This window comes from Eumetopias jubatus, unplaced genomic scaffold (assembly GCF_037043125.1).
Source record: "Eumetopias jubatus isolate StellerSeaLion01/CBP00866 unplaced genomic scaffold, mEumJub1_p1.0 scaffold_1, whole genome shotgun sequence".
In the NCBI taxonomy this organism is placed as follows: Eukaryota; Metazoa; Chordata; class Mammalia; order Carnivora; family Otariidae; genus Eumetopias; species Eumetopias jubatus.
The window spans coordinates 196,727,950-196,751,099 of record NW_028274807.1 but is presented as its reverse complement, the minus strand read 5'-3'; the positions used below and the strand labels follow the sequence as shown (position 1 = coordinate 196,751,099).

The following is a 23,150-nucleotide window of genomic DNA, read 5'->3' as shown; positions in this document are numbered from 1 at the left end:
GAGCAGGAGGAGCAGGAGGAGCAGCAGAAGCAGCAGGAGGAGGAGCAGGAGCAGGACAGTGCCTGTCCCCGCTTAGGCTCAGGCTTTACCACCACAGATCGCACAGGGCCTTAGGATCAGGGAGCATCCGATCTGCCGAGGTAATGGGCCGACCCCCAGTTCCGCCACCTTCTTCCTTGCTGGGTGGCCCACGGCAAATGAAGCGACTTCTCTGTGTCTCTGCTTCCTCACCTGTAACATGCAGACAACAGATACCACTGGTGCGGAGATCTAACCTCTGACCACCGCTCAGGCATGTGGTCACCCAGTGCCTGGCACGTGGTCAGTGCTCCATAAATGGTGGAGCGAGAGGGGCTTGTTCAAGGTCGCCCAGGGAGTTAGGCAAGGGCAGCCAGGCTGCGGTATAACGACAGCACGTGCGCATTGCCACATGCCGTTTAGAGCACCCAACCCTGCTCGCGTGCTTCCGAAGGCAGAGGGGGACGCCAATGGGTTTCCTCAGTGACCGTGCAGAGGGAAGACACACGACAGGCAGAACACCTCTGGGGGCCTGCCACCCAGGGCCTGGCTCTCAGCCCCGTGCTTGCAGGTTTGCTGCAGGAGAGCTGAGAGGGGACGACGACAAGTCGCCAGAGTGCCTGGGCATCATGCCATCACCCCGCTGGGGAGCTGGAGCGCCACATGATTTCACTCAAGGATACAAAAGAAAAAATGGCAAGGAGCTCTGTCCCTTCTATTGCCCCCCATCGCCTGACATCTGCACACCTGCAAGACATCCTCTTGTCACCCGAGAGATGCCACTCAGGGATCTCATGAGCTACACGAGGATGAAAGGAATCTTGGGCTCTAGTTCAGGAACGTAAAAATGCACTCTGCTCATCTGGTTTGTTCATAAAACTGTGAATGCCCTAGGGGAAACAGAAAGCTATTTTCGCAACATTCCCTAGTCTGGTTGAGATTATGTGTGGAGGAAAACATTCCCATTTTTGTCATGGCTACAGAGGTTTGCTTTTCCCGTGTTTTCATCGTCCCCCCTGCACAGCCATGCCAGGCCCTGAGGAGGGCTGGACAAGAGCGTGCTCCGAGACTGGGGAGACTGCAGTTAACCAGTGCAGGGCTGGGGGGGGGGTCGTCTGCGCACCTCCGGGAAGGATGGAGGCGCCTGTGTCACCCGAGTTGTCCCATAATCCGCCTGGGCACAGGGTGGAAGTGAAAAGGCCATCTGGGAGAGGCCCTCTGGTCCCCTGTAGGCCATTCTCTCTCGTGTCACCTTTTGTGATTTTCAGAAGCAGGTGCAAAGAAGTGAGTGAGGGGTAGGTGAGCCGGGAACAAACCCGGTGCTCCCCTCAGTGAGTCAAGCTTTCATCCCAGACCGCCTTCTCCCCTGACACACGTGGCCTGGGGAAGCCACACATCCCTGGAAAGGGTGTCAGGGTCTCTCAGACACGAACCAGAAACACGCTGCTCAGCGGTCGTGTCCAGTGTGACTGACTCAGTCGTGTTTTAATCTGTCCCTGCTCACTGCCTGCTCTGATGGCCTCAGAGCCCTGCCTCGAGGCCCCAGTTTGTGCCACATGGTACAGGTGAGAGGCAAGGACCGAGACCCCCCCAGTTTTCCCGGCTCCTTTCCCACCAAGCACTGTGAACCGGGTGGCCTCGGCCAAATGCATTTGTCAGGCCAGGGCAACACTGATACAGTGGGGTCAAAAGGGTCATAACTTTGGGACACATCTATTGGAGGGAGGGAGGAAATGAGAGGAACCAACGGTGCTTTAGAAGATCCCTTCACAAGTCAGCTGTTCTGTCGTGGGCCCTCATGCAGCTCCTGAGGCTGAGGGGCAAACCTGGATGGCACGTATCACCCTGCCGGGCGCCTACCCAGCGAGAGCTGACTGAACCGGGGCTTGGCTGCCCCAGGGCGGCCCAGCCGCTGGCTCACTTATGACTTTGACCCACAGCCTCTGCCCATTACGGATAATGTGGGCCAGCTCCCTTTCTCCTGCAGGGGCTTTGCGTTGGGAACAGAAGTTAAAGCTGAGAGGATTGGGGGCTGGAGACAAAAGAAGAGGTGAAAGAGAAGGTCTCATCAGTGGCAAAGCCCAGGCCTCTGCCCTGAGGCAGCACCCTGTTCTGAGGACTCCTTGCATTGTCCACCGGCCTGACCCCCCCCCCCCCACCTCCGCTGTCTGGGCCCCAGGAGAGGCGAGATCACCTCAGCGTGAGGTTGCAAAGAGCAGAGAAGGCCAGGAGCTGCCCTGGTGCCCATGCCAGGCCTCCAGCCTCCCAGTCAGGCAGCTTCACAGGCACCCCTCCCTCCTTCTCCAGCTCCTAGGGCCCCAAGTTCATTGAACCTCATGGGTGCAGCATCCAGGGGCCCTCAACTCCTGAGGAACCTAACCCAGCAACAAAACAGCATGCCAAATCGCCAACCACAACTTTGTGCACGTGTACATTTGTTACGTTCGATGGGGGGGGCACGGTGTACAGCACTAGCTGAGACAAGCTGTGGGGAGGGTCTCCATGAAGGTGCTGGAGCCTGCAGAGGCTGGTGCAGAGTTCTGGGTGCACTGACTCTGGTGAGGACCTAGTCAGGAGGGGAAAGACAGAACTCCCTACATCTCACCTCCAGCCCCTTCCACCTAAGCCACACTGCCCAGGGATGATGGAGTTGTTGCTGGGCAAAGAACCGACTGCACTTTGGGACAGGGGCACCCAGCAACTTCTGTTAATTAAGAAGTATTTATAAGCCTTCTTCATTAGGCCCCTAAAGGAGGCCGAACAACACTAGGAGCCCAGTTTTCCAGTTTTGCTGTGATGGGCCCAGATGATTCTGATTAAAAAGGAATTGACATTAAGTAGCAGGACTGATAATGCCGTGGTAATTGGGGTCAGATAGATGACTCAGATCAATAGAAGTCTTCCTTCCCCTCAAATTCTTCCCAAAAAGCATCTTTTTCTCCCTACCTTTGAAAGTTAATTAGCAAATGAAATACATTCAAAGCTCCTTCGCCCAGGCACAGCAAGCAGGGGCAGAACAGAACAACAGCACCTGCTCGGCTCACAAGTCCGACGTCCAAAGTAAATACGCGGTCCAGTACCTGATAGAGGTGGGAGCACACCCTGGACTTCCCCAAATCACACTAAAATAACACACTTGCCCTACTGGCCCGATATCTGAGCCCTCACCTAGGGAGCCAGCAAGGGAAAGCCCCAGAGGCAGTGGTCAGGCCCACCTGCACTTCCAGGAGGCGGCCAGAGGGTGGAGGCAGAGGTTGGTGAAGTGCAAAGGGCCCGCTGCCTCCGCCCCAACAGCCCAGGGGGCAGGCGCTAGTGGTAAGTAAACAGCCGCTTCGCAGGGACTTTTCCTACAGACAGGGAAGCAGGTGGTGGGAAGGAGCCCCGGGCTGCCGGCCCAGCAGGCCACCTTTCGAGAGGAGCGGCCCTGGGCTGGCAGTGGCGCCAGCAGGACGGCACGGGACGAGGAGACACGGGGCAAGGGCTGTCAGGCCCAGCCGCCCTCCACGCCAGAGTGCAGAGCAGGAACCGGGGTGGGCCTACTCCCGAGAGCTGGGGGCCTGGCAAGGTTCGGGCAACAGGGACTCTTCCTGGAGCAGAGAATGGACATTGTGAGCCACTGGTCTCGGGCCCTGACGCAGGTGAGGGCGACGGGGTATGCCAACCTTGGTTTGCCAAAAAAGCTGATCCCAGAGCCCTGCCCACAGACATGGTCCCAAAGTCTGGAGTGCGTCCTGGGAACCCACATTTCTGACTTGCAACCAGGCAATTCCGAGGCAGGTAATTTAAAGGCCGTGCTTGGCGTCTGGGGTCAGGTGGGCATGGGGTGGGTAACAGGGTTCTACGGGAAGGAGTGGTGGTCAAGGGCAGCAGAGAAGGAACTTGTGAGGGCTAAAGGCCCATTTCTGTGCACTCAAGAGACAAAAGTGCATGAGAGAGAGGGAGGGAGGGCTGCCTCAGTGTGTGCTGCACCCCCCTCCCCCCGGCTCCCCACCATGGGACAATCGGTTCTTCTGAGACAGCCTGACCGTGCCTCATAACCACGGCCATGCTTTTGGAGGGTCTCTGACTGATAAGTGATATCTTACATTTAGCTACTTTTCCAATTAGTGGGATGCATTCTCCCTTTGAATAGATAAAAGGCCCAAGTGCCTGGGTGCTAGTCTCAGTGCACTGGTGGGTCTTGATCCTTGGCCCTTCGGCTCTGGCTCCCGGCCAGTGGATTTTAATGTGTGCATTTTAGGCAAACCATCTGATGCAAGGTGTCCTGCTCTCTGGGTGTAAACAGAAAGCTTGGGACATCAGGGCTAGATGATTACTGTTATCATCCAAGATATAGTTTGCGTGTATAGCTCTGAAGGTCAATCACACCCAAAAGGAATTAATATATTATCAAAAGAAGAAAAATGCTTTGTCACCTCAGAACAATGCCCAGTGACGTTGCCTGCTGGGTGCAGGGTGCCCGCTGGGTGCAGGGAGGTGGGCCTCGGCCTGGAGCAGCCAGACTCCCAGGCTTGCCACACTGGTCCTGAAGCTGGCATTTAGGGTTACTGACCAGCGCTGGAAGCAATGGGTCAGTGGGAAGGGCTTGCCATAGAGCACATACCCCATTTTATTCTGAAGGGAAAACGTACATCACTTCACCGTGGGCTGCCATCTGTGCAATCTCCATATGAGCAGCGTTCCCTTTGGGGACCAAGGTAGCCCACACTGGATCGCTGCTTCCTTCAGAGACTTCTTGTTCAGGTGGCTGGCCCAGGGGTCTCGCGCCAGCCTGCATCGGCTCTGGGAAGGTGGTCCGGGGCACGCAGCAATGACGATGAGGGGCGTGACTCCCCCCAGCTAACGCTGGGAAATGTGACCTGCAAGACTCTGCATTTCCATTTCCTGGATTTCTCATTGAGAGATGTTCCCTCTCTAAAAACCCCAACCACAGTGTTTGCACAGGAGAAGCCACAACTCCTGGGCCACCTCTGGTCTCATTCGGTACACAACATCAGGTCTCCTTCCTGCTTTTACAGAGTAAGTGACATGTTCCTGAGACATGTAAGATGGCTACATCTCTCTTTCTGGGCCAGATTATTGTTAACTATTCCCTCCCAGATATAGTTTGTTGGCTTACGGAGCTCCTTAGGTCAATCATGCCCAAAAGGAACACATTAACCAAAAAGAAAGATGTTGATGAGGACAAAATGGTGACAAAAATAAGGTATCTATTTTAAAAGAGCTTTTGGTCTTCCCTTAAAGTGGGACTCTTCCTTCCTGTTTGAGGCTTCAAACGGATGGTGTTTGGTCCGGCGGTGCTCTCCGACATCTCGCCCGCCGGGGTCGGTCCTCCCCCGCTGCAGACCCCTCAGCAGGGCTCTCCTGCACAGCTATTGCGTTCCGCCCACGAAACTGCCCCACAGCTGGTCCACATGCCACAGGTGTCAATGGCTCCGAGGTCACGAGGTTTTGTCAGCCAGTCTGGACACACCTAACTGAGTCCTCACAAAACGGATCAGCTTGGTCTCCGTGAGGAACGCTGTCCCAAGAGTCATTCCCAAACAGAAGGTCCCCACGGTGACATGTGCCAGCCTGGCTGGCCAGCCCTGCTCACAGCAGAGGAACATCTGTGAGAGAAACCACCGTCACTGCCCTGGCCCCTCCATCTGTACATCCTACCTCGGGGGCAAGCCAGGGCGAGTGGAGGCCACGCTGTGCCAGCTTCGAGTCAGATAAAAGGTGTGACAGCTGCGTACTGAGGGGCTAACTCTGTTCCCACTGGTGACACTGTTTGGCCACACCTATCATCACACGCTGTCCTCGAGCCTTGGGAAGGGGAAAGCGGAGGCAGATACTTGCCCAGCTGGTTCAGGAAGAGCAGAAAGGGAAGCCCAGAGCCAGGGACAGTGGCCAGCCTGCAAAAGCATGTGGTGTGAGGGCTGCGGGGAGTCTCACCTCGGAAACGCCAGTGATCCCGCCACTGAGGGCGAAAGCCCCGAGGAGGACGGGTGATAGGTACAGGCCCGCCAGGGGCCTGTGCGGGCTCCTCTTGTAGTAGCGGTGGATGAAGCAAAGGCTCTGCGTGATGCGAATGCCCATGTTAAAGCAGTTGGCCAAGATGAAGCCCACGCTGCCGCACCATCGGGTCAGGACGTAGGATAACGCCAGGAATGAAGACGAGAGGGCCAGCATTGTGAAATTGTACCTGGGGAGCGGGGGACAAGCAAAGCAGGGGAGTGGGCACCTTGTCCCAAACAAACCTGCTCCCGAACAAGTGACCGTGAACATGGAATCACAGAAAACACCTCTGAGTTGCTGCGGCCCGGCTGGTTTTCTTCGCTATGAACACTGTATGGATGACATGGGAATGTCACTATCCCCCTTCCCCTGAACAGAAGAGTGAGGAAATGAACTCAAAATATTATGGTTTTTAAGCATAATTGGTTAGTTCAAGTGACACTTTGTGATCCAAACACATGAAAATCCTGTTCAGCCCAAGTCTTCAATGTGAGGCACAACAATATGACAAGGGTAATAATTACATGTGAATGCAAACTATGCGACAGCCACTGTCGGGGCCACAGGCATACGCTGATGAGTGAGCACACGTGGCCCTTGTCCTGTGAGGTCTGGGTGTGCTTTACAGACAAGGAAAACCAGGCACAGGTAGGCTGAGTCATTTGCCTGAGGAGTGACCTCACTCTGGTCCCTAAACTTTCGGAAATGCAGAAGCCCCATAACCTTGGCCAGTGGATTTCACTTAAAGGAACCAGCCTTCAAAATGACATGCACACAGGGAGCAAGCCCTGAACCACGTCAGTGTCCCCCAGACTCTCACACATCCTTCCCTCTGCTCTCCACATCCCCAGACGTGGATTCCTCACTGCATGGATCACACTGCCCTTCCACTTAGCTTAGTTACCTTCAGTTCTCAGCAAGGGAAACTAAGCCTCAGCAAAGACAAAAGAGCTGCTGTAGTCCTCACCAAAAGGCTTGTGGTACAGCCACGAACAAAACTTTCCAGCATCTGGTTTCTCCCTAGTGAGCAGTAGGCGTTCTAAGTTCATCGTTGTTGAGGGAACCAAACCGTTAGGTCCCCCAGCCCTGTCTGCTGGAGGAGGGCCAGGGAGGCCACCACTCAGGTTCTGCAAACGAGGGGTGGTAAGAAAGCCACGTGTCTGCTGAATGCCCAGGTACTGGTCCTTGGGCTGACCAAGCCCAAGGTGCCTTGGAGATAAACCTTATCAGAGGGGGTGATAATAATAATACCACACACACACACACACACACACACACACACACACACACACACTATCCTCCAACACACACACACACACACACACACACACACACACACACACTATCCTCCAACACACACACACACACACACACACACACACACACACACACACACACACACACACACACTATCCTCCAACGGGGAGGTGTGCTTTTCACTAACTACTGACCAATGATCAGAAGAGCCAACTTCATAACAAGCCACTGAGGGTGGGGACCATCACAGACCAGTTAGTTATCTGACCTCTTTTCCAAAAAGAAGTAGAGATGTATGATCTTTTTTCCCCTGCAGAAACTATGTCAAATCCTTGGAGTTGAGGTTATAGGTTCACAAATTTTCAAAGTCATCCTCACCCAACTCTAAGTAAAATGTCAATAACAAATGAAATCAGTAGCTAATTCATGCTAATTCAACAGTGTGGCTTCTTTGGTGTGGTCATTTGAGAAGAGCTGATAATGACAGGGGTCCATTGTTTTTCACTAGAATAGGGCTCTGCAGCTCTTGAACTTTCCAGAACTCACAAATCTAGAGCCTTAAAAGCATAATCCACTTCAGGAAAAAAAGAAATTTAAAGATGCAATTAAAATACCACTTTTTAAATTGAATAAACCTGTCGCAAGAGGGTTCTCTTACAAATGAAAATAAATAAATAAAGCTAAGCAAAATTGCCTTGGTCTCCACAGTACACTGAAGTTTGCATAAAAGATTGGAGGTTCCTGGTTCTATCCCACAACTCTATGGGATCTGTAGAATACTGAATTTCATACAAAGTAGTCTGTAATGGTATTTATATATAATGGTGTATGTTAAAACTGATGGAAACTGAACATTAGGTAAAGGAGAAGAATTTACCTTGAGATTTGTAAGCTAGTAACCAACGTTAGGGTTGAGAAACTGGTGGCCATCAGACAACCTTCTACATGTGAGGATAAAAAATTAAAGTTGGCTTTGATCAGAATTTTAAATGCTTTATCTGTGGTGTCTATGATCATTATGAACCCACTAGCCACCTTAGGGGAAAAAATACGGTTGGCTTTATTTAAAAGTACACCATTGCTCATTCCAAGTCTTAGGTCATCTTGGGTGAACTCATCTTATCCATTCCCACAGGCTACTGAGAAAAATCATGTAGTCGGTGTCAATACCAGTTTATAGTTTCTGATCTAATCTTATGTGTTGTCTACAGTCACTTTTCTCATTGTTGTTCAAACCCCTCAAATCCTCACCATTCCACCATAAACTTGCCAGTCCATCAATGGTGCCCACTTTGATGTCAAGCATAGCACCACACTGTGTTTCCATCCTGTCTTCTAGTAGACGAGTTTTCTGTTTCCCAGGGTGAATTTGAGTGTGGGCAACACAAAAGAGGAACTGCCCCAATTCTAACTTTGCTGACTTAACCCACAGTTTGATTTCAAAATCTAATTGCTGGTTTCCTTGAACCAGTTTTTGTATTTTTTTTTCAGGGGTCTTAAGCTCAGTTAAATGATTTCCAGAAAACATAGCAGGCTCAGAACTTCTTGAGACCTAAATTCCTTTCCACTCAGAAAGAGATCCTAAGCCATGTATATTTTGCGTATCTTATTATACTAAAAAAAAAAAAAAGCCACTTTTTTAAAATCAATGCAAAATTAGTGACAATAATGACTATTCTATAAGGTTTGGTTAACATAAACAGTCAGTTATTTACAAATGCTTAGTTTTTCCATGGCCCCAAGAAGATACTGGGCTTAAAATCAGGCTTATCAAAAGACGGACGGTCAAGGATGTTGACTGTGGCAGCACCTGAAGTTAAGTAAAAGCCCATGATTTTATCAATACAGTATTTTTTTTCAATTCAGAATCTGAAATGTCCAATGTAAATCAATCATGACATTTAACTAAGCTACCCAATCCCACCATAAAAATCCTTACTAGAGTTTTATGTCTGGTTAAATTCACAGAGATGAAAAACTGCTGGTGTCTGTGATGAGCCCAGATGCCATGTGCTCAGACCAGGGCGGAACCTGGGCTGCTATGGTTAATAGATGTAGGAAGACCATGCTTAAAGTCACATTAAACTCTTCGGGGAAGTGCGTTACTGCAGATAAGAACTGCATTAGAAGGCGCTCTGGTTCTGTCTTTTCTCTATGTTGACTACTCATACCATGAAAATAATTTTCCAGATGTTTATATATCGCCAAAATCCCATTTCAACTAACTTAAAAAGTTGTTTCTTTTCGTTCAATGCTATGTAAAAGGAAAGAAAGCAACTAGTCACTGTGTTCCTTCATGATTTGATTGTAAGATCCATTTTAACATTTTTAAGCAGGTTTAATGCTCTCTCCACACTAATGCTGAAATGATTACAACAAAATTCCCTTCAAAGAGATAGATCCCTAGTCCAGAGCTCTTTCCACCATGGCTCAGTGCCTCCTTTAGTATGTTTTACATTATATCTAAAAATTATTTCATGTTTGAAGCACCTTTCAAATAAAAACACAGTATCTCAAAATAAAACTTAAATTCGACCTTTGCATCCATGAAAAAAATAAGGGGTGGGGAGGATGGCCTCCAAGTAGTTTTACACCTATACATTTAACTATCTGAAGTAAAAACCCTATCTGGACCAATATTTGAAAATTACGGGCTGTGAGCTAAAAGTAGGCAGGGAAATCAACTGAGAGGGTCATGGCATGGCAGTTTGAAAAATGAAATATAACAGAATTAAAGGGGCGCCTGGGTGGCTCAGTCATTAAGTGTCTGCCTTCGGCTCAGGTCATGATCCCAGGGTCCTGGGATCGAGCCCCGCATCGGGCTCCCTGCTCGGCGGGAAGCCTGCTTCTCCCTCTCCCACTCCCCCTGCTTATGTTCCCTCTCTCGCTGTGTCTCTCTCTGTCAATTAAATAAAATCTTAAAAAAAAAAAAAACAAAAAACAGAATTAAAAACCATCAGTGTGTTTGCGCATAACAAGGGTACTTCCTGCTTTGTGAACGCTTCGCTCGGTCACGCGCACCTGAATATGTACAGCATCACAGGGCTCCATGTAGTTTTACTTATAAGCTGGTCTGGACCAGCGGTTCCTAAGGCCCTATCATCAGAAATCTCCTGGGGCTGTGTGATGACAGACCCCTTGGCCCAAGCCCCTCAAATGATAGTTCAGTTGGTCTGGGCACTCAAGGCCTTTCAGAGACAACACAAAAGCCCCCAAAGGACCCAGGCGTCAGGGGGCAAAGCAATAACAAGGACCACTTGCCCCATTACCTACAGCCACCCCCCTACTGTCTTTGCCTTCTCTCCCTCTCCTTTCCCCCTATCGATTTTATCCTTCTCAACCTCATCTGGTAGTGGTGCCTTAGCCTACTGCCATGTTACTTCTGGCATTTGGGACATGCCCTGGGTGTGGGTTGGAAGCTCTAAACTAGTTCGTGTCAGAATCACTGAGGAGCTTTTAAAAAACACACATATGCTTGGGGGCTGCCGGTGTGCTAGGAGAGAGTGGTGGAGGAAGGGTAGACAGGAATCTGCACATCTAACAAGCTCCACGGGGGATTGTGACTGATAACCAGCGTTAGGAACCACTGTTTGAGGTATCAGGGCAGAGGTCCTGATCTGGGGTCAACGGATGGGAAAAAATGGTGGCAAAACGTGTATGTGCACTTGGGCCTTTCTCTGAGGAGAGGTGACACAGACCCCTGAGCTTCTCTGGGGCCTCTGAATCAGAGTCTCGGGGGTGGGACTCTGCATCTTGAAGAAGTTCCACAGTAACCCACTGGGGCGCTGGGCAAGGAGGTGGAGGAGGGGAGCTTGTCTTGGGCCCGTCTCTGTAAACCTAGACTAACAAGGCCCTTCAGGGCCCAGGTTTCTTCCTCCTCTAAAGGGAGGCAAAGGGTGGTTGCTGCCCCCAGGTTGTGGGGAGGACAAGCACCGGAGCACCAGGGACGGTGCCATACTAGTGGCAGAGCGCTACGTCTAAAAGGCTTTCTGGGAATGCATGTTCAGGACGAAAAGAAAGAAGATTGGCAAGGTACTTCAGTTTGGCCAAAGGCTGGGATTAAAGGCAGGTCTTTATGGTTACCTACCTGTCGACCTCCTCTTTGCTCATGGCAGCAAATGTGAAACACTCGGTCACTCCGTTGATGGCAAGCAGGAGGACGTAGAGACAGTAGGAACGCAGCAAAACAGGACCTATAAAGAAACAACCGACCGAGACTCTAGAGCCCAAACAGGAGGCCTGCATGTACCAGAACCGGGTCAGGAGTCTGGCTGGTGTCATCAACAGGCAGACACACACTTGATCTATGGTCTTAATTATCTGGAAGGACTTCCAGTACTCCATGGCACTGATTAAAATAAACAGCTAAAAAAGAAAAGGCAATTAGGAATAAACCTACAGGGGCACCTGGGTGGCTCAGTTAGCTTAGTGTCCGACTCTTGGTTTTGGCTCAAGTCATGATGTTGGGGTCTTGGGATTGAGCCCTGCTTTGGGCTCCCCGCTCAGCATGGAGTCTGTTTGTCTCTCTCCCACCCCCGCTTATGTGCTCTCTCTCTCTCTCTTAAATAAATAAATAAAATCTTTAAAAAAAAAAAAAGGAATAAACCTACAAATGTCTCGCTTAACAACTAAAAGCTTATCTGGCCAGAAAGCAAATCTTCTTGCTTTTTAAATCAGCATCCCGGGGTCCTGGGATCGAGTCCCGCGTCGGGCTCCCTGCTCCTTGGGAGCCTGCTTCTCCCTCTGCTTCTCTCTCTCTCCCCCTCTGTCTCTCATGAATAAGTAAATAAAATCTTTAAAAAAAAAAGTAAAAAAAATAAATCAGCCGAAAGAGGATCTGCTGGTTTGAGCACTCAAGGGCACTAGTGGCCTTGCATGGTAAGAGAACTCGGCTGAAGAGGTCCTGAAGACAAGACCAGGGAGAGAAGCCCAGAACTTGGGAGCAGCAAAAAACTAGAGACAGAACACACCCACAAATCTGCAGAGAGAATCAGAATAACCATGATGTTTTCTTCTAAAACATAGTGATGCAGTCCTATAGCTAACTAACAAACTTTGGGAAAATCTGCTAACAAAAGACTGGGAGCCTTAAAAATGGAATTGATCTCCTCTTTTAGGAGGGCCATTACCAAGAGGTAGCCAAGCAACTTCTAATAAAACAACCTATGACCCAGCAATCCCACTTCTAAATATACATCCAACAGAAATGAATGTACATGTTCACATAAGCATTTGTACAAAAATGCCCATAGCAGTTCTACTCATAATAGTCCAAACTGCCCATCAATAAGAGAAAGGATAAACAAACTGTGGGCATCCATATAAAGAAATTTCTCAGAGAAGCAATCCAAGAGAAAAAAAGTACTGATCCATGTAAAAACATGGATGAATCCCAAAAACTGTATATTGAGAGAAAGAAGCCAAACACCGAAGTGTCCATGCTGTATGATTTCATTGATATGAAGTCCCTTTTAAAAGCAATACTAATCTGGGGTGCCTGGGTGCCTCAGTCACTTAAGCGTTCCTGGGGTCATGAGATCGAGCCCCACGATGGGCTCTGCGCTGAGCATAGTCAGCTTCTCCCTCTGCCCCTCCCCTGCTCGTGCTCTCTCTCTCTCTCTCTCTTGCTCTCAAGTAAATGGATAAATAAAATCTTTTTAAAAAATTATAAAAGCAATACTAATCTATGGTGATAGAAATCAGAACCGTGGTTGCCTCTGAGGTGGAGTGGGGGCAGTTGACTGGAAAGAGTCCTGAAAGCACCTTCTGGGGTAATGGAAATGTTGTAGATCTTAACCAGGATGTTGGCCCCCACCGATGCTTCATCCAAGTCCCACACATGGAGATGGCAGCACAGGGGATGGGGGGGTCAGAGGCCAGTTCAGGTCACAGGTAAGTCTACTTTCCAGGTGAGGACAAAGACCGATATGCAACTGGGACAACTGAGGCAGCAGTGTTACAAGTTCCATTTTCAAAACTCAGGTGGTTCGGTTGAGCCACAGAAAGTTGCCATTCTTTTCTGATTAAATTCAGGCTGGAGACAGTCAAGTTTTGTGGAGTGTTGTTGTTTTTGTTTTTAGATTTTATTTATTTATTTAGGTAAAAAGAGAACACACAAGTCAGGGGAAGGACAGAGGGAGAGGGAGAGAGAGAACCTCAAGCAGACTCTGTGCTGAGTGCAGAGCCCCATGCAGGGCTCAATCCCACCACCCCTGAGATCATGACTTGAGCCAAAATCAAGAGTCAGAGGCGTAATCGATTGAGCCATCCAGGTGCCCCAAGTTTTTTGGAGTGTTTAAGCAAATGAAGAAGACTAGCAGGGAGGGGAGAGCAGCAGTGTTCATCTATTCCAGCACAGGAAAGGTATTCGGATCCACAGCACTAGTCCAAAGAGTCAGGAGCAGGGCAAGGAGATGCAGGGTGGTGTGGAGGTGAGGGAAGGAAAGCAGCAGAGGCCCCGGGGGGATGGACTACCAGGAGCCACTACCTGCCAGGAGCCACTACGGGCTTTACAGAGAGCTCGAAGTTTGGTCAAAGTGTAACGCAGCTACAATGAGGAGACAAATGCCAGAAGACCCTGTTGGGACAGTGACACTGATGGAGCCTTGGGCCAGACAGAGATGACAACGGTCCTGGCTCACCAGACAGCACATTCTTACCAGAGACTGAGAAACCAGACCATTCTTAAGACTCTCCTCTTTCAGAAGATGATACCAAGAGAATATCTTTTTGAGCCTAAAGTTATTTATTCTTCTTACAGGGTTATATTAGTTTCAGGTATATAATACGGTGATTCAACAATTTTATACATTACTCAGTGCTCGTCGTCATGTTGAGTCTAAAATTATTAATGGCTCTAACATAAGCCATTAGAAACAATTTACTACCTTAGAAATCAACTACCACTGACCCTTTTAACTGATAACTCTTACTACCAACGCTGAAAACTGGCACCAGCCTCTCACTCGAGCCAAAGGCCGACATAGTTCTAGACCTTCTATGACTAAGTACTCCACCAGGTGAACACTGTGCTGACAGGACAGCCTTCTCCTCATGGCCATGTCCTGTGACTGCGTGACAATAAAGGCTGTTCCCCCAATCACCTTTCTAGAGAGGCTGTGCTGCTGCGAAATGGTTGCGTGCCCAGTCTCTGCACATGACTTACTAACGGCTTCCTAATGAGCCTCCCGGCCTGCCTGATGGAAACACAGGCCTCACAGTACCAGCCCCAGGCAGCTGCGACCACATCACGGTTTCACAGCAGGGGTTTCTCCAAACCGAATGACCTTTGCTCTTGGGTAGAAACTTGACCCCTCCTCCCCTAACATCCAAAGTTTGGGCCCATTATAGTGGAGACCAAAACATGCCAGTGAACTTGTAAAATGGCATTTGACAAAGCCCTTTACGTTGAGATGGAGCAGCAGAAAGAAGTCTTCAGAGTTCTTGTCTAGTGACCCGAGGAACTGAAAAATCTTTGTCAAACCCAACATGAAACAGACTGCAAATGGACTGCCAGCCTATGGCCCAGCACATTTTGAAACTGGTCAAGTCCCCAGAGCCTAGCAAGTGCTGTGAGATGCTCAGTGGCATGGACACCAGGTGTTTCTAAGTTAGATATACTCGATACTTTTGTCCTTCAAAAACCAAGAGTCACTGGATTAAATATACCATTTTGCTTGCTGAGATCAATTTTGTTCTCTGCAAATGGCTCTGAGTTATCCTTCAGAGGCTCATGCATCAGGCTGTGAGATTTATGTGGCATTTACTACCTTCAGATGTGCTCAGTATCAAGCGGAGACTCATTAGAGCCAGCTCTTTGCCTTCTTCCCTCACCCCAGAGGGTGCACAGGGAAGTGCCCAGCAAAACACATTTTAGGCCTGGGAGGAGAGCCAAGGATGAATAATGACTTCTCTAAGTGAGACTAGGGGACTGACTGCCCTGGGGCCAAAGCCCCCAGATGGCACTGAGCTGTTTCTGACCTCGTGTGAGGGCAACGGTCTCGAAGCCCCAGCCATGGACAGTGCTCCCTACACTGACAGATACCAACCTGTGTGCACACAAGTTCTTGAATTTCACAAGACTTCTATTTCTGTTTGGAAATTAGAACAAATCTGGCAAAACTCTTGTGCTTACCTGATCCAGAGCTAAGCATGGCCCCTCCATAGATATCCAAAGCCAGCTGAGAATAGGCAAAGCCAAAAATGGTGATGGTCAGGCCGGTCAGCAGGGCCAGCCTGAGCAGCGACTCCAAAACCGCAGCGGCCATGGCAACGTCCTCCTGGGGCGGGGGGCAGAGGGAAGGAAGTTGGATGAATCATGAGCTAAAGAAAAACTTCACATCTGGCCTTCTCTGCTATCTTACAGATCACTCTTTCAACTGCTGAGAGGCATCCCCACTTTTCTGCAGCCTGTGTTTGTTTTCATGTCAATTAGCATGAAGGAAATGAAGGGGAAAAGTCAATCTGTGCCTCCTTAGGTACTGCAGGGGAGGTGTGGTTTTTAGCTCATTTAGGATATGTTATTTCAAAGGCTGCTTAGGAAACATTCACTTTCTCTCCAATATTTATTCTTAAAATGGACAGCAAGTTTTTACGTTGCTAGCTGGCTAGCTTTGTCAGAGTTCCTCTCCTGACAAACATCTCCAAATCCTGACGTTCCTGTCAAAGTATGCTTAGGAAAATATTCCTAAATCAACTGAGAACCAGATTAGTTCATTTTGAGATGTTGTGCATAAATTATATTTTGCAAAGTGTCTTCTAAGACATGTAAGAGGCCAACTTAGCTTCCTTTTAATTCTCCGATAAGTCACACATTTTCAATGGTTTTAGAAAAAGGGAAGTTTCTGCAACCAAATACGCCTGGATTAAAATCTCTTCTGCATTTGCCAATCAGAGTAGGTAGATTCTCACGGTCAGAGTGCATCTGGGCACTTCACAATCTTTAAGAAGCTTAAACAACTGGTGTGGTGAGTGATATCAAATGACCATGTCCTTTCCTCCCCAAGCTGTACACGAGCCTTGCTCCAGCCCCTATGTCCTTCGGCTCACCTTTGGTTCTCGAGAATGTGAGGATGGAGGAGGCAATCTCAATCTTCCAGCTAAGCCCAGACCATGGGAAGGGAGTCTGTGCCACACTGGGGATGGCTGCAGAGAGTTCTGGGCCAAGAATGAGGTCACAGAGAAGGAGTAAGGGTAAGAAGGGAAAGGCTAACCAGGGCAAAGGGAGGAGGCTGCGAAAGAAGTGAGCTCAGAGTCCTGCCATCATTCAGAAGGTGATGGAAGAATGAGACCTAGAAGGAAATTTCAAACAGAGGGAAACCGACTGCTCTACATTTTAGTCTGTTTATCCTGCAATTGGAGAATTCACTTGAGAGATAGTGACATTAGAACCAAGACTACCTGCTTCTGAAGGGTGGCATCCTTTCCTCTCTCCAGCACCTTAGCAAAGAATATATAAAAGCTCTCCTCTATTGGCTGGAAAATTAACCTGGCCACAAGAGAGCCAAGATTATTCACTATATCATATACACCTAGAAGACAAAAGGGAAGAAACAACAATCCTTCCGGTTTTTCTATTTGAATTTGCACAGCACCATTAACATTTTTTTCTGATTTCATTTTTTAATTAAACTGTTTGAGATAATTATAGACTCACATGTAGTTCTAAAAAATAACAGATCCATTACCCAGGTTCCTGAACAGTAACATCTTGTGAGAGTATCGCACGGTATCACAGCTAGGATACTGACATTGACACAGTCAAATACAGAACATTGCCATCACCAGCACCTTTTTATAAAAATCATTAATTCTCTAAAAAGTCTTTTTAGGCCAGTGAAGCTATTTTGCATGATACTATATTGGTGGATATGTGTCATTATACGTTATATATTTGTCAAAACTCATAGAATGTACAACACCAAGAGTGAAACCTAATGTAAACTACAGACTTTGGGTGATAATGATGAGTCAGTGTAGGTTCACCAGTTGTAACAAGTGTACAACTCTGGTGCAGAATACTGATAATTGGGGAGGTTGTGAATGTGTGGGGTCAGGCAGATGTATGAGAACTCTCTGTACTTTTCACTCAATTTTGCTATGGACCTAAAACTGTGCTAAAAAAAAAAAAAGCTTATTAGTTTAAAAAAAAAAAATCATTAACGCTGGGCACCTGGGTGGCTCAGTCAGTTGAGTGTCCAACTCTTAGTTTCAGCTCAGGTCATGATCTCAGGGTCCTGGGATCAAGCCCTACATTGGGCTCCATGCTCAGCAGGTAGTTAGCTTGAGGATTCTCTCCCTCTGCCCCTCCCCTCACTCTCTCTCTCAAATAAATAACTAAATCTTAAAAAAAGAAACCATTAATACCAAGTTGATTTTTGAAAATTTTTTTTCCCTCTACTGCAGGATTACAGTTAAAAATAAATATGAAGAGGGGCGCCCAGGTGGCTCAGTTGGTTAAGCGTCTGACTTCAGCTCAGGTCATGATCTGAGGGTCCTGGGATCAAGCCCTGTGCTCAGATGTGAGTCTGCTTGAGGATTCTCTCTCTCTCCCTTTCCCTCTGCCCAGCCAGCGCTTGTGCTCTCAAATAAATAAATTTAAAAAAATCTTAAATAAATAAATAAGAAGAAATTATTGAGACCTATCTAGCTGCACAAACACAGGGCGGATCTGGGATTGTGATGACGAAGCTCCCTTTTCTCTTAGCACCCCAACCCTGCAATGGACACCAAAGCTCTGCAGAAACCAGGGGAACTCAAAAGAGAACGTGCCACCTGAGTCACACGAGAGGGGGTAGTCAGAACACTGTAGATATTTGCAGAGGCTTGCAATTTTCAATCTTCAGGAATCATTTTATTACAGTCTTCATCTTTTAGAATCATCAGGCTTATTTTTCATTAAATGTATCAAACTGCTGAGAAAAATATTAGAAAGTATCTACTAATGGTATTCACTACAGAATTCTCAACTTACCCTGATCGCCAAAATTTAACACATTCAAAAACGTCATTACGTAGCGCTCGCCTACAAATAGAGAAGCAAAATAATTAGCATTTCAAGGGCACATTATTCTCGTTTCCTTTTTTCTTATCGTCTATCAATTCTCCAACCGGCAAATACTCTCAAAGGAAAAAAATTATATAATCAATTAAAGATACCTTCCTTGTCCTAATGTTGATTTATCTCAAAACAGTAACAATTGGGAAAGTGCTGGGGGATTTATTGACAGCAAATCTCCAAACCAGTTAAATTAAAAACAAAACAAAATCAATAAAACCAGTCTAATAACTTAAAAAGGTGGGGGGGGGTTCAGAGTGCATTTGGGCACTTCACAATCTTTAAGAAGCTTAAACAACTGATGTGGTGAGTGAAATCAAATGACCATGTCCTTTCCTCCCCAAGCTGTACACGAGCTGATGAAAATGATTAATAATGAAAATGATTGTCTCAAATTTGAAATGTAAGTTCTGTGAAATGAGAGGTCCATGGTCATGTGCACAGACTCATCAAGTTGTCTCCCTGGGTGGAGAAAGCTCCATGGAGGCTGGAAAGGCTCTGGAGCCCAAGCTCATGATTCAAATATAAGACAGGCTAATGCCTTCAAGGTGAAGACACCAACCCAGAGCCCCACCGCCACCTTCCATACATTTTCTTATCTGTCAGTGGAAAACACAACCCACCATGGAGATGGAGCTCTGGAGTGACCACAGCTCTAAAGGGCAAAATCTCACCTCCTAGCAACCTGCTCAAAAAGGAAAGCAATATTCGGTCCTGGCCTCCCTGCACTCTCCCAGACTGTGTCTGTGGCAGGGGCCTCTGCAGGCCCTCCCAGGCCAGGCGTGGCCCACAGGACGGCACTCACTCCTATCTGCATCTCTGCACTGCTCTGATCCATCCTCACTGCTAACAGTTCTGGCTTCAGCAATACAGATCTTAAGGCAACCCCTGCTTCCACACCTTTAAATTGCTCTTTGCTGTTTGCAAAAAGTCCAGGCTCCTTAATTCTGCATTTGAGGCCTTTTATAAGTTGACCCCAGGCTATCTTTTTGGCCTTTCTTCACCAACCTCATCCCCACCTCCCAGCATTACATTGTCATCCTCTGCTTTACCGGATCAGGTTTTAGCCCCTCCAGCTGCTCTGCTTCAGGCTGGGCCCCTCCTGCTCCCAGCCTCGGGTCTTAGCATGCTAGCTACCTAGACTGGCTTCTCCTTAGGGACCTCCCTGTGCTCTGGTACAATCGGCCTCTCTTCCCACACTCTGTAAGCTCCCTGGGGGCAGGAACCACATCTCCCTCATTTCTCTGGTGCAGAGCTCCAGGAAATGCAAGGGCACTTGAGAGACGCTAATGTTTCCAAGTACAGACCTCACAGCCCTGATTCAGAGCTAACCACACAAAAGTCTGCATCCTGGGTAAGAGAATGAGCTGCTTCAGGCTGTGGCCTGTAACTCATTCATCTGTGCATTCTCAGCACCTGGCACACAGTGTTCAGGAAATGTGGGGGCAGAAGGTAACAGCATCTATATTTTTGCTATTACAATGAATGATTTCAACTTTTTTTAGAGTTGTAGTTTTTAGATAAAAAGAATTTGGGGGTGGGGGTTCCTGTCCAGTCACTTCCTTATTTCACAACGATGGAGATGGAAGCCCCAAGAGGTTCTTAACAGCCCTCTGCCAGTCAGGCCAGGGTGGTCCAGCCACGGAGAGAGCGAGCAACCGTCAGCACATTGAGGCCTGGCCCACTTACACCTGCTGCAGTCTAGCCACTGTGGTCCAGACAACCAATTTAGGGCCATTGCTTGGACTGGATCCATTCCTCAACTCATTTAAACTGTTCTTAAAACTTTGGGAGGAAAAGAAAGTGCAAATGCCCTTTCCAAGTTCCCTCTACTGGTTTTCCTATTCTAACAATGTGAACTATCACAATATACAATTTTACTACAGATACCTTTCTTTATCGAAAGATACTTGTTGAACACTGATCATTTGCCAGTTCCAACAGGGTATTGGGGAGACAGTGGTAAACTGCACATCCTGCTCCCAAGAAACATATCATTAAGGCACCTTCACTCAGCTCTCCAAAGGCTTGTGACCCTTACTTCCCCCAGGGGTCCTGTGAACAAGTTCCACTTTTGTAATGGCAATGTTACAGGCTCAGGCTAGAATTAAGCACTCTCAAGGCTCAAGGCTCAAGAGCCCTCAGACCCCTCCTGGTCCTATCCCTTAACTCACAGACGGGGCAAGTGATGCTTAGGGAAGTTACTCCCCTTTGAAAGCATAATTAACGAAAAATAAAGACAGAGAGGGGAAAAGGGAAATAATAAGGTAATAATGATGGTTGTATTAGAATGCTAGAATCATAGGAAACTTTTTTCTATTTTCCAAAATTTTTGTAATGAGATTATACTATTTTTATAATTAAAAGGCAATGTTTGGGACACCTGGGTGGCTCAGTCAGTGAAGTGTCTGCCTTTGGCTCAGGTCATGATCCCAGGGTCCTGGGATGGAGCCCCACATCAGGCTCCCTGCTCAGCGGGGAGCCTGCTTCTCCCTCTTCCTCTGCCTGCTGCTCCCCCTGCTCGTGCTCTCTCTCTCTCTCTGGCAAATAAAGAAATAAAATCTTTAAAAAATAAAAATAAAAAAATAAAAGGCAATGTTTGAGGGGTGCCTGGATGGCTCAATCAGTTAAATGACTGACGCTTGATTTCAGCTCAGCTCATGGTCTCAGGGACATGAGATTGAGCACTACATCTGGCTCTGTGCTGGGGTGGAGCCTGCTTAAGATTCTCTCTTTCCCTCCCTCTGCCCCCGCCCTGCAGCTCATGCACACCCACGTTCCCCCTCGCTCTCTTAAAAAATAAAAATTTTTTTTTAAAGATTTAAAAATATGTTCAGTAATAGATATAGGAATGTATATACATATGAAATTTAGAGAGAAACCACTACCTTTACCCACTTCTAGCTACCTCAAATCTCATTCTTCAAATTAAAGCTGGGCATAAATAAACCAATACACATACACAGAAAAACTAGATGTACTTTCAGCTCCATGCCAGCCCTCTGTATAGAGAGCTCTGTCACTGTTAAACTGGAAAGCCTTAAGAAATTGGAAGTCTCAGGGCGCCCGGGTGGCTCAGCTGGTTGGGCGACTGCCTTCGGCTCAGGTCATGATCCTGGAGTCCCGGGATCGAGTCCCGCATCGGGCTCCCTGCTCAGCGGGGAGTCTGCTTCTCCCTCGGACCCTCCCCCCTCTCATGCTCTCTCTCGCTCTCATTCTCTCAAATAAATAAATAAATAAAATCTAAAAAAAAAAAGAAATTGGAAGTCTGGCCAAAGTATCACACAGGTGAATCTTATTACTTAACAAAATAAAATGATGAAAACCCAGTCCTTAAAAGTTATGTTCAAAAAAAGAAGTGTACAAAAAGTTAGAATAGGATAATGAGATTATGGATCATTTTCTATATTTTCCAAATTTTCTTAAATCGATATAAAACTTCATAATACATTTCTTTAAATGATAAAAACATGGGGCTTGGGAATTAGACTTGGCTTCAAGGTAAGTTGTCCCTCATTACTATAGGACCCCTAGGAGTTATGCAACAGCACTACCCCTCACTATCAAACTAAATCAATGTTGGTTTCTCTCTCCCTATTTTAATAGCTTCCATTTCTAAGGTTCCTCTGCCCACAGGGGCTCTAGAAAGCAGGAAGTCTGGGTATAGGTCATCCGCAGTTCTGTGGAATCCCCTCACTTACACTATGGTGTTCTACCTGCTCAGAGTGACCTTTTACTTACCTTCTGTCAAAATCTGCTTCAAGAAAGACTGTTTGAAAAAACTCCAAGTCAATTTAGCCTCTTTCCAATTTACGAAAGCCTAGAAGAGAAAACAAAACAAAAACAAAAGCTCCTAGGCACTGCGAGTATATGAGTACAAGAAGCCTCCACAAGAGGCAAACTCATCTTGGTCCCTAAATCCCAACTTGGAGAGTCCCCACTCATTTTTCATTTAATGCTAAGCACACAGAAGGCATCCAACGAATCCTGGCAAAGGTTTTCCATTGCTAAACACGAAGACAAAGTCTCTAGGTGGAAAGAGCGTCGGGGTAAGGAGACTGCCCGAGAGTCATTCTCTGAGACCCCTAAGGAACTGCACTGTCCCCTCACTGCCCACCCAGATGGTAAGCTGACCATATCTAACACACACAACTCAGAGTCATTTCTTGCCTTAAAAAATGTCTGAAGCATGCCAGCTGCAGAACAAATTCTGCTCCATACACCCCACATCTTAATGCGTTTAGCCACCCAGGGTCCCTTTACACTCAGTATATGAGCTTTGTTTGTGCATTTCAAAAGGAAGCCAGGCTTCCTAGGACGGTCAGTCAAACCGCTCAGAACTGGTAGGACAGAGGAAAGGAAAAAACAAACCCAGAACTTTTGATATGGCTCTTCCAAAACTGTCCCATTTCCCAAGGACAGGAGGGTAAGGAGAAAGCAAACATTCAGGAAGGGCAAAGGTCAACGTGTGAGAGGCAGGCGGTCTCAAAGCCGGATGCTGAGCACAAAATGGAGGAGTGAGGCAGCTAGCCGGACAAGGCCCGTCTTCGTGCCCCCCGCAGTCCTCTCTAGAGGCCCCTCCTCTCTCACGGGGGCACCCTGGGGTCCCGGAATGGTTAGTCCAGGTGTTAGGTGCTTAATCTCGGGGCACCTGCATTTTGAAAAATTCTTATTAACTCAAAATGATGACTTTAAAGGTAGGATTTCAGGGGGCTCTTTGGGAGGAAAGGGGTGAATCACAAAGGCCAAGCCCACTCTACCTCTCCAAAAGATCAGTCGCAGCTATGGAAGTTGGCCGAAGGGCAGATGTAGAACCTGT

The 23,150-nt window shown here is 47.7% G+C and overlaps 1 protein-coding gene across 3 annotated transcripts in view; it reads right to left on the bottom strand.

Annotated features, from left to right (window-relative positions):
• Positions 1-8: 8 nt before the first annotated feature.
• Positions 9-23,150, bottom strand: part of RFT1 (RFT1 glycolipid translocator homolog) — a 40,541-nt gene continuing 17,399 nt past the window's right edge. For 2 of the 3 annotated variants that reach the window (XM_028124498.2, XM_088028093.1), the window contains 7 exons: positions 22,073-22,151; positions 18,248-18,298; positions 16,675-16,805; positions 15,410-15,554; positions 11,363-11,468; positions 5,956-6,205; positions 5,212-5,627 (listed from right to left, as the gene is read on the bottom strand). In XM_028124498.2, coding sequence (XP_027980299.1) covers positions 5,460-5,627; positions 5,956-6,205; positions 11,363-11,468; positions 15,410-15,554; positions 16,675-16,805; positions 18,248-18,298; positions 22,073-22,151 — 930 coding nt within the window. In that variant the 3' untranslated portion in view covers positions 5,212-5,459. Of the gene's footprint in view, positions 232-5,211; positions 5,628-5,955; positions 6,206-11,362; positions 11,469-15,409; positions 15,555-16,674; positions 16,806-18,247; positions 18,299-22,072; positions 22,152-23,150 lie in introns of those variants that run through there. The other variant, XM_088028096.1, reaches the window with a different exon arrangement.